General features: G+C 48.9%; 1 protein-coding gene across 1 annotated transcript; it reads right to left on the minus strand.

Moving 5' to 3' along the window:
* Window positions 1-2,485: 2,485 nt before the first annotated feature.
* Window positions 2,486-7,198, minus strand: OTOP2 (otopetrin 2). The gene is made up of 6 exons (XM_066565719.1): window positions 6,802-7,198; window positions 6,168-6,304; window positions 5,507-5,565; window positions 4,742-4,875; window positions 3,403-4,292; window positions 2,486-2,846 (listed from the first exon to the last, which is right to left on the minus strand). Exons 1-6 carry the CDS (start codon window positions 7,196-7,198, stop codon window positions 2,676-2,678), a joined length of 1,788 nt encoding a protein of 595 aa, XP_066421816.1. The 3' UTR covers window positions 2,486-2,675.
* Between the last annotated feature and the right edge of the window lie 3,113 nt (window positions 7,199-10,311).

The following is a 10,311-nucleotide window of genomic DNA, read 5'->3' on the forward strand; positions in this document are numbered from 1 at the left end:
CAAGGAATCGCCCAGAACCTTTGGATGATTCTCCATCAGCCTTGGAGCACACCCCTTTGCACAGTAACTGACTATGAGCTGATACCTTCTAGTATCCTTGAGCACACAAGAGGGTTTACAGCAGAGTTTTCTTAGGGTTTAGATTTTTAGGCTTCTTTTTTTTCTTCTAAGCATTTGTGCTCGCTTTCCCTCTGGCTATATATATACCCCCCTATATTTATATACCCCTTTTTTTTGTGTATATAGCTGGGGTTCACTAGCTCTTTCCCATTCTACTGCTTTTCCCAAGATACATGTTTGTGGCTGGAGGGCAGAAGAAGAATTCAGCCCTTGGCTGGAAGCCCCTGTCATCCCTGTGCTTGCAGCCTGGAGATACCTCAGATTAGCCAGGGATCCTTGTGGAGCCTCTACCATCCCCAGAGTGTTTTGGTTTATCCCAAGAGGACTGTGGTTGAATGTTGTGGGGTTCCAGCTGACGCACCCTGGAGAAGTTGATTTGGGATTATTGCATGTATCAGAGCTGCTTGAGTTGTTGGGGGATTCTCCTCACATCGTCCTGAATCTATTTGGCCCCAGAAGTGCCCCTACAACAGCTGTCCAGAAGAAAAGAGCAGTTCCAAGTTTGCCCTGCTTGACCCAGGGCACCCATTCCTGGGAACCTGGGAGCAGGAACCAGCAAGAGCATGTAGGAGGAAACCTGGTGTGCCCCCTGGGAATAGATTGGGTGATTAAAAGTGTTTTCTGCCCCTGTGTGTGCTCAGCAGCTTGGGCTCAAACAATGTGTGGAGCTGTAAGTAGGACTGACGTCTGCACTGTTTGCGTCTCTTCTCTGACTTAATTTCAACTGCAGGAGTCACAGACTAATGAGGCTTTTGTTTTAGGAAAGGTAAGGTTTCTAGAGGAAGATTTTATCTTTACCAGATCAACAGTAAAAATAGAACCAGGCCTTTGGAGGGTCACTTGGGCTTGGGAAGACTCCCAGGCTGGTGAGGGAAAGGATCGACCCAAGTGGAGATGCTGGATCAGTGCAGCCCTCTGAGGCAGGGGAAGTTGGGCTTTCCCCCATGTTCTACCCAGTTCAGAGAAAGGCTGCTGGCACACAGGAACACTGGTGTCAGACCAGCCAGAAGCACTGGTCCTTGCTGGTTTGGTGATCTGGACTTGGAGGGGAAGGTGGCTGGAAACACGTCAGCCTGGTCTGTAGGGTGGAAAATTGCATCACTCCATTTCAAGTCCCGTGATTTCCATTTATTATTTTTTCCTTGGTGGATGTGCAAACGTCCATAGGAAAAGGCTTGATGGTTTCTTCCACCTCTGCAGTGTTTTTTATGGGAATGATAAACCCTGATGGAACAATAAAGCTTTTATTAGAATGGTTTAAACCCTGATTTCTCAGGATGCAAACAGAGCTCAGCTGTGCCAGTTTGACATGCACCTTCCTGTCCTGGCAGAGGGGGCTTTCTGAGGCTCTGCTTGGATGCTGGGTACAGCAGAGAGGCCTATTTCTACTCCTTCAGCCCAGGACTTGTGCTCTGAAAGCCCCCTCAATCATTTAGTGGTTCGTGGAGAGCTGCAGGCACCCAGAAACCTGAGTCAGGACCACAGGGTCTGGGTGCAGGGCTGTACTCTAAGCCTCAAAGCACACACAGGCTTGAGGATGCAGGACCAGCATCCCTTCAGGGTGCTGGAGATCAAACTGGCCACAGCATTGCATTGATTTCTGTGTCATAGGGCCCTTCAGTTCAGTTACAGTGAAAATCAATAAATAACTTTGCATACAAAAATGTTCATATATTTTTTAAAAAAATCATTATGTATTTTAAAAAAGAAAAAAAAAGAAAAAAGAAAAGAAAAAAGAAAAGAAAAAAGAAAAATCTCTTTATTATCCCCCAGACTGTATTGCCCACATCATCTTTATGATTCTTGAGCCCTGATTCAGGAAAGCTGAGAAAAAAGTGTGCTAGAGCAATCCCATATCAGGGCTAGCCCAGGACCACAGGCACAGCTCTCCCTCCTTGGGAAGAGGAGGCTGCAGTGAAGCTTCCCGGAGAGGAAGGCATGGGCTGGCACAGGGAAGTGTTGAGAGGGCCCATACACATGGGCAATACAGAGAGGAAAGATTAAAATGTTTCCCAAAGCCTTTGGTGGTCACCAGTTTGTTTTTCACATCTCTGCAGGGGAGTGATTTCTGACTGGCCATACGAGGAGGTGAAGTGGTTTCCCTTTCTGTCCTTCCAGGCCTTTGTCAGCCCCTTGCACTCTCCAGCTCTCTGTGTGCAGGGAGGCTCTGACTGCCCAAGGGTGCTGAGAACACTCTGGAGAGTCCATCAGTGGCATGGAGTGAACAGGCTTTACAAGGAAGGTGAGTCTCTGTGTGAACCAAGGGTAATCACCATGATCCCACCCTAGATAACTTCCTTTCTTTTATCTGTTCTCTTTTAAGCTTTAAGAACTTCAGACACACACAGGCACATCCACACACAAGTAGCAAAAATAAAATCTGGACTATGTTTGGATCATCTTCACTGACAGTTCATAAATGCCCCAACACTGCAAGGGGACATGATTCAGGCAGTGTTGGAGACCCCTGAGGACATCTGGGCAGCTCCCAGCCCTGGGGTAGGAAGAAGGTGGATTGCTTGAGGAGGATCTCATCTTCCTTGCAAGGGAGCTCTTTAGGACATGATGTAGACCTCCAGCAAGCTGGCCACGGCATGCATTCGGTAGAAGATGCCAAAGGGCAGGCAAATGTCCACAATGGCCGGCCACATGGAATCACCATAGAAGTTCAGTTCTGTGTCATTGTCAAACTGGGGCCGGGCACCGAACGCTGGCATGATCCAGAGCTGTGGGAGGAAATGGGAGACAGCACTGTGTGAGAAAGGTGTGTGCTACATCAGGGGCCTGCAGTCACAGCTTCCCAGGAAAGGAGCAACCTCCTAGGCCATGGGTTTCGAGAAGAGATGTGCTGCCATGTCTCAAGAAAATCCAGACTTCACCCCCAGATATTTGTCACTTTACATCCTTCTTTGGGGGGTGAAGGGAATGGTTTAATGTAATTTATTAACGTAATCTATCCCACACATCCACTAATACACAATAAAAATACTGAAACCGATTATTCTCTTGCATCCACCTCCTGTGTCTGATACTCTGGTGGTAAGTGATGGGTCTGTTGATGTAGCCTGAAATGTCTTAATTTCAGGGCAGTCACTTTGTTATTTTAGGGGACAAGGGAATCAGAATTCTGCATTTATAAATATAACTAATGTACTTTCTGTACAGCAGAGGCACAGAAAAGACTGCTTTTTCATTGGCCACACCTTTTCCTTCACAGACCCTTCTCCCTTGTGCTTCTAGCCCTCTTCTTCCCCACAAACTCTTCTCCCTGCATGTACTCACTATGATATTGCTCAGCAGCAGGAACATGGAGATCTCCCTCAAGAACTTCCTCCTCCAGTTCATCTTCTTGGGGGCAGTGAGGGACCTGACGAGGTCAGAAGTGTGCATGGCTTCCGTGCTGGATGCCGCACTGGCGGCCAAGGTGCTCCCAGTGTCGGGCACCCGCAGGGACACGGCATTGATGTTCACAAAGGTGAGCCCGTAGAGGTCCTTCTGGTGAGATTCGTGCTTGCAGTCCTCCTTGGGGGGCTGCCGGTGGAGGCCCTCGATGATGAAGACGTTCTGGAAGGTGTGCTGGGCGATCATTAGGAGGGCATAGGTGAGGTTGAGTGCGCTGATAGTGTCCCTTGGCGTGCTGGCCACGATGGCCACAATGGAGTAGTAGGAAATGGCATATTGCCCCAAGGCTGCCCCCATTAGCAGGGCCACGTCCAGGGTCCTGGTGGGGTTCTTGTGCCGGTCCATGTCCCTCTTGTCAAACCGGTAGATGATGGAGCCACCGATGCAGACAAGAGACATCAGGCTCAGACAAACAATGTTGAAGATGTAGTACATGGTGAGTGCTTGGCTCTTCTTGCTGGATTCAGTGCTGGAATTTACCTGCACCTCGTACAGGATGAGGACTCCCAAACCACTCACAAGGATGATGAGGCCCAACATGATGCCTACAAAGAAGGTCCTTCGGAAGAGCTTGAACTTCAGGTGCTGAATGTGGTGGGAGTGGTGGTCTATGAAGCGTCCAACATTCTTCCACATGACATAGACCATGGCAGAGGCAAAGAGACTGTACTCAATGTTAAAGGGGTACAGCCAAAAGTAGCCATTTTTGAAGATCTGGCAGATTTGGCTGTTGCAATTGCATTCTTCAACTGAGCTGCTTCTCATTCCCACTGAAACAAGACAAAACCGGACAGGTGCCATGGTATTAAAATAAGGAACAACACTCCTCCCTGAAGACCTGGATGTTTGGGGTCAGTGAAAATCAAAACAAAGAACAAAAGAATATGTGACCACTTTAAAAACAAGGACACTTCACCATCAGCTTTCTTGTGCCCAGGTTACTTCTTAAAACGTTAACTGTTAGGTTAAATCTTTCTTTTTCCTTCCCTTCTTCAATCCCATCCCATTTGTACAGAGTCTTCCTCCTCTCTGACTCCTCTCTGACAGAGGTTTGGAAATGAACATCCAAACTTGGGTTTTAACAAACCAGCCCTGACAAATGTACCTCCAGCTCTAAACAGACATTCTGAAAAGGGATAAAATCTGACTTGCTGGGGAACAATTTCTACCTGGTGGGATCTCTCCCTGGACCAGATGGCTTCGCAAAGAGGCAGATTACCTTTCAGGAGCCACCTGAAGATTTCCTCTGTCATGTTTTTCTTCAGCTTTGAATGTGCCTTGTGGACAGACTCATCTGTCACTGCTGACATCCACACAGCCAGGTTTGTAGTCAGTGTCAGCATCAAGCCACATCTGCAGGAGGAGGAGAAGATTTGTGACATTAAAGCAGTGGCTCTAGCCCATGTTTCTCCCATCCATGATTTGGGACTGTGGCATCTGCCTGAAGTGGTGCGAGGACTCCAATGGCCCAGGTTAGAAATCTTGATCCTTTCTTTGCTGCCCTTACTCTCTTCCTGTTTTTTTGTCTGTGCTCATGAGAATTAGCAAGGCTTGATTCCTAATGTTGCTTTTGAAAGAGCTTCTCAATAGTGAATAAATTAAAAGATCTGAACTGGTCTCCAGCAGATCCAGTCTTGCAAAAGTGGACAAGATCTCATTATAGCCTGAGGCTTGCCCACTGCATAGTTATCTTCCCCAGGGAAGAAAAAGTCAACTATGAATCATTATTTAATGATAATTATTTATTTAATACTATCTGCTTTGAGTAATGCTTGTATTCTTTAATTGAATCCCAACCCTGATAGATCTACAGGTCATTAACCACAGCTGTTTGAGCTGGGATCTAAGTTTAGCTGGAGATTGAGCAGGTTTCGTTTTGGGCAGCATTAAGGGATTATCCCCTGGTTACATCTTAGCTGTGTGAGAGAGTACAGAATGCCCAGGTCTGCTGGGCCAGTGCGACTCAAGTAGCAGCAGTGCTCACCTGGTAACATTCAGGTGCACGTGGATGCAGTCTTTGGCAGAGACCCACAGGAAATATGTCTGCAGGGAAAAGAAAAGGAGTTGTTATTCCCAGCAAAACAAGAAAGCAAAGGACCCCTCTGAAGGAGGGATCTCCCTGCAGAGCAGAGAGCAAGCTGGAGCCTCTTTTGCTGGGTCCATCTGGGCTCAGCCTAGTTCATGATGCTGGCCCTCTGCTGGATGTTCTTTGCTCCCACTGCCATTGCTCTGCCCATGGCCAATCCTTGTTCTGTCTAAATTGTCCCTCTCTGATCTCTTCCCTCCTTGGCATTGTCCCAGAGCAGGGGGTCCTCTGTGTGGCCCCTCAAACTGCAAGGTAGCCCCTGCCTTGATTGTCCTTCTCCCCCTCTGTTCTTCATGGGCAAGGAGGCCTGGCTGGCTGGGGGCTTTTCAGAGTTTGTGACAAAAATGCCAACAAGTTTAATCACTGCCTTAGAGTGAGTTGAGTTGCCATAGATGGAAGCTGTTGTGGTTGGAGGGAGAAGATGTGGGCTGGGTGGGGGCTGAGTTAAGCCCTTGCATTTGCTGTGGGAGCAGTTGAACTAAATCCAAGAGATCAGAGCTCCTTCCACTGGTGCCTGTGTCTCTCTACCACTCCCCAAGACAGAGCACAACCATCTCACCTGGACCACCACAAATATTGCCTGCACAATGGGGTAGATGATTTTGATTGCAGACAGGCAGCTGTAGAAGCTCGAGTAATATCCTATTTTGAACACATCCATGACAAGGCTGAAAATGGCAAATAGGATCAAGCCTCCTGTTGGAGAACAAAAATATGCGTGGTTGGACAGATGTGTGCACACATGGGCTAATGCAGAAGGATGAGAGGAAGAAGAGGAAATGTTGTCATGAAGAGGCTTTGCTTCTACTGATGTTTTTCCTCTCCCAGCACCCAAATTATCTGGGCAGCAAAAAATCATACAATAATTTTGGCTGGAAGTGATTTTCAATCAGCCTGGTATGCTGGGGCTAACAGCTCTTGCAAAAGCAGCAGAAGAGATCCTGGTGTAAGTTGCCAAGAGCCTTTGTGGATTCAGGGAGACCTGGCAGTGAATCCAGTGCAGGGACCAGGAGCTGACCTGAAGCAGGGCATGATGCCATGCCCCAGTCTATCAGCAGGAAGAGGCTGTGCCCAGATCTTTGCTGCTTCCCTTGTAATAACAGATGCTCCCATTAACTGTCCATCTCTAGCACTAGAGAAGGGCAGGATTTAGGAACTGGAATTTGTATCTCCCCTCCAGCCCCAGCACCTACCTCTCAGCCAGATGGGCCCGGCGTGGGAGTCCTTGCCCAGGATGGCCCCAGGGCACCGGGAGGTGCCAGCGAGGTAGAAGATGATCCAGATGATGACAATCAGCATCATGACTGTCAGCAGGAAGAAGACGTCATAGTCGTGCACGGCGATCTTCTCGAAAGCCCCGCTGCTCACCAGCGTGCAGGCCAGCAGGGCCAAGTGCACAGCCAGCAGGATGGAGAACATGCGGCCACCCTTCTTCCACACTTCCTTGGAGGCAGGAGTGGAGGGGGGCTGGTGGCTGAAAGATGCTATCTGGCTTGAAGCCAGGCCGGCTTTGTCGTCCTTGTGCCCGCAGCCCATGCTGCAGGGGGGGTGTCCGAGCTTGCTGTCCTTCCGCCCAGGCTCCTCGGTCATGGTTCAGCCAAGGCTCTGCCTGAGGGTCAGAGCTGTTAAGAAGAGAGGCCCGTAAGTGAGAGGTGCATTTGGAACAGCCCAGGACACGTGATGAGGAGCACAGGATATTGCAGAGACAGGGACTGCAAGAAGAAGAGTGAGCTCATTTTCAAACTTTCCCTTTCCTGGTTCCCTGACGACTTTTTTTACTTAAGATGCTCTTGCTCAGGAAAATCCCAGGTCAGTTTAATGACGTGTGTTTAATTGGTCACACCACATTTACGTGTTTATTGATGCGAGAATTGGAAAAGCACCAAAAAGCACTCACAGGATAAAATATCCTGGGGCAAACAGCCAGTGTGGTTTAAATTCTAAATGTCAAACACTAAATATTCTGAGAAATTGTTATACTTCCTTGCTGAAGAACAGGCCACCAAAAGGTAAGAAACCCCTGAGAATCTTTGGACTATCACATTGTAATTTGTAGCAGTTTCTGCAGGAAGAGTGTGAACTACTTGAGTTGTCACGCCCTCTAAAGCCCCTTGCCTATGCCAAGTTTGGCATTTCATTCATTCTCAGGGAAAAGCCTGAAATAAAATGAATTAACCATTCAAACAAAGCCATTCCACCAACCTGTTTTGCTGCCTGGGATCCAAATCTCTGCTCCTGCCAGGCTGAGAAGTTTCCCTGTTGCTGCAGCTTGGTCAGTTGAAGAATTTATACCTGTTGAGACGTCTCTGTGATTTATACCATATCTGGAGCTGACAGCAGGGCTTTGTGGGCTTCTCAGAGAAACTCATGTGATCCATTTTGTGCAATAGCTGATTTTGGGGAAGCTGGAAAGAGATGAGGAGATAAGGGTTATTTACCTAGCAAGAGCATGAGTTGACAACACCGGTAAGCATGGCATGGACTGCTCGGTCACAGGGTCATGGCCACCACAGAGCAAGGCCACCCCACCAAATCCATCTCCCTACATGCATGAGGTCTCTTCCCTTGAGAGGAGATGGTTTAGGTGATGAACTTGTCTTTGGTGATGATTTTGTGCTTGGCTTTCTGCTTACTGGAGCAGAATAAACACTGTGCCCCACCCTGTGCTATTCAAATCAGTCGACTCCATGTCTGGAAGGTTCTTGAGGAAAAGGAAGAAATTTGCATTTGTACCTGTTCAGTGCCACAGTAACTTAATCCTTTCTCACCCATGCTGTCATCAACGAGGAAGGTTTAGCACTAGAGAAGGGCAAGATTTGGGGACTGGAATTTGTGGTCTCCTTTGCTGACGCAGTGCCTTTGATTTTTCAGGGTAGGATCACCTTTCTCTGGACCTTAACTCCTCTCCTTCTAAGGAGTAACCATGTCACAAACCACAGGGCAGGTATGATTCAAACGTTTGTCTGGTAAGGGAACAGTTTATGCTCAAGGTCCCTTTCACCCAGCTATGTTTTGTGGGGGAGCTATAGAAGTCCCGTGGCAGTTCTGGGTGGATGGGGACAAGTTTTAGTCCTTGAGATGCCTATTTGGAGATGTCTCTGCTGCTTTCCCCCTTCAGGGCAAGCACAGAGCTGGGGCCATTTGCTCTGTGTTTTCTCAGTCCCATTCCTGCCCGCTTGTGTCCTTCTTGCCCCACTGCAGGACAGCAAACTGAATTGTGTGTGATGGGGAAGGAGAGCTCAGGATGCACCACCCAGCCCAGGGACAGCCCCTGTGTCTCTGCCGTGCTGCCACCAGCTGCACCAGGTCTATCCTGCCTGGCCTCTGCTGAGCCACGGGGATTCCTTTTGGGGTGAGTGGTTGATCTCTTCTCAGTCTGCAGCCTTTCCCAGGGGAAGCCCAGGCCTCCCAGAAGTAAATCCGAGCTGATCATGATGTTTTGCAGAGACCAAAGGTTCAGAGGCCCCTCGGGGTAAACGCGCTGGTTTACCGTGCTTCTTTTGTCCTTCCCAGCCAGCAATAGAGGAAAGAGTGTTCACTGCCTCGGGCAATGCTCCCAGTCCTCCTGGCAGCCACCGTAGGGTGCAACAAATTTAATTAGTAACAATACAAGAATCATTAAATAACGTCAGTAATGAATTGCAGACGTTACTGTGCTGCTTTTTACCCGCAAGGATCCCAGCATCAAAAGCCTCAGTGGCTACTACATCCCATTGCCCAGGGAGGCTGAGCTGGTGCAAATGAACCTGTTGAGGTGAGCAAACCCCGCAGGGAGCAGACTCTGGCTCTGATGCACTTCCAGGTGTCCCCGGGCAGCCGGGGACGCAGATGCTGTGTCAGCCACCCAGGGATTAATCACTGCAGCTTGCGTGGGTGCACCTGGCACTGCTTTAGGGCCACCCTCCTGTCTTGGGGCATTTTTTTCCTTACAAAAATAAGCTGCCTTTCTCATTTACTTCCTCTTTGCTCATTGCCTCCAAGCTCCCCTGATGCTGTCTTACAGTCTTTCCCAATTTTCCACTCTCCTCCCATTTCTCACCCATCTGATGGCTCTGTCCACCCTCTCCAAACCCTGTGCCTGTCCTAGGGCCATGGTGACACACACAGAGTCCTGCCCTGGAGATCTCCATTCCCAGGGTCAGAATATTACAGGTAAAATGAACAAGAGAGTAGCAGGAAATTCCTCCACCACATCAGCATGTCCCAGGGGATACAATCGACCGATTCACCCTTGGGTGTAATGCATTGGGACAGCTTCGTGCTTCGGTCAACACCCAGGCTTGACTCCATCTTTCCGACAGCAGAGGGTGCCCGGGAACCGGGAACGCTGCGCCGGAGACGTTTCCTGGGGCTGGGCAATTCCCCGAGGGTTCGCGCAGCCGGGAATTCTGTGTCAGCATAAAAGACACCAGAGGCCAGACACTGCACCCACTGCACATCGCAGTGAAGTACCGAGTTACACACAGGGTTTTTCAAGTCTCCAGAGAGGGAAAAGAGATGAGAAAGGGAATGTTTCCAGCCCTTACGAGTTTCCTTGATTTATCAGATTCCTGTTGCACAGTTTGTTATGCAGTTCCTTGGGAAGCAGAATTCTGTGGGTATAGGCAGGGGGGTATAGATGGGGGATAGGGATGGTGACTGGGTCTGCTGTTGTCGTCCTAGTGATACTAGGGAGAGATATAAATAAATAAATAAACGTTTGG

This window comes from Molothrus aeneus, chromosome 25 (assembly GCF_037042795.1).
Source record: "Molothrus aeneus isolate 106 chromosome 25, BPBGC_Maene_1.0, whole genome shotgun sequence".
Classification (NCBI taxonomy): domain Eukaryota; kingdom Metazoa; phylum Chordata; class Aves; order Passeriformes; family Icteridae; genus Molothrus; species Molothrus aeneus.

Excerpts from the sequence above, each read along its gene's own strand:
- OTOP2 (XM_066565719.1), bottom strand. The coding sequence starts at position 7,198 with ATGACCGAGGAGCCTGGGCGGAAGGACAGCAAGCTCGGACACCCCCCC. Across the intron at positions 5,566-6,167 it reads CAATATTTGTGGTGGTCCAG|ACATATTTCCTGTGGGTCTC; the intron begins GTGAGATGGTTG and ends TTTTCCCTGCAG. Across the intron at positions 4,876-5,506 it reads GTGCACCTGAATGTTACCAG|ATGTGGCTTGATGCTGACAC; the intron begins GTGAGCACTGCT and ends CTCCTCCTGCAG.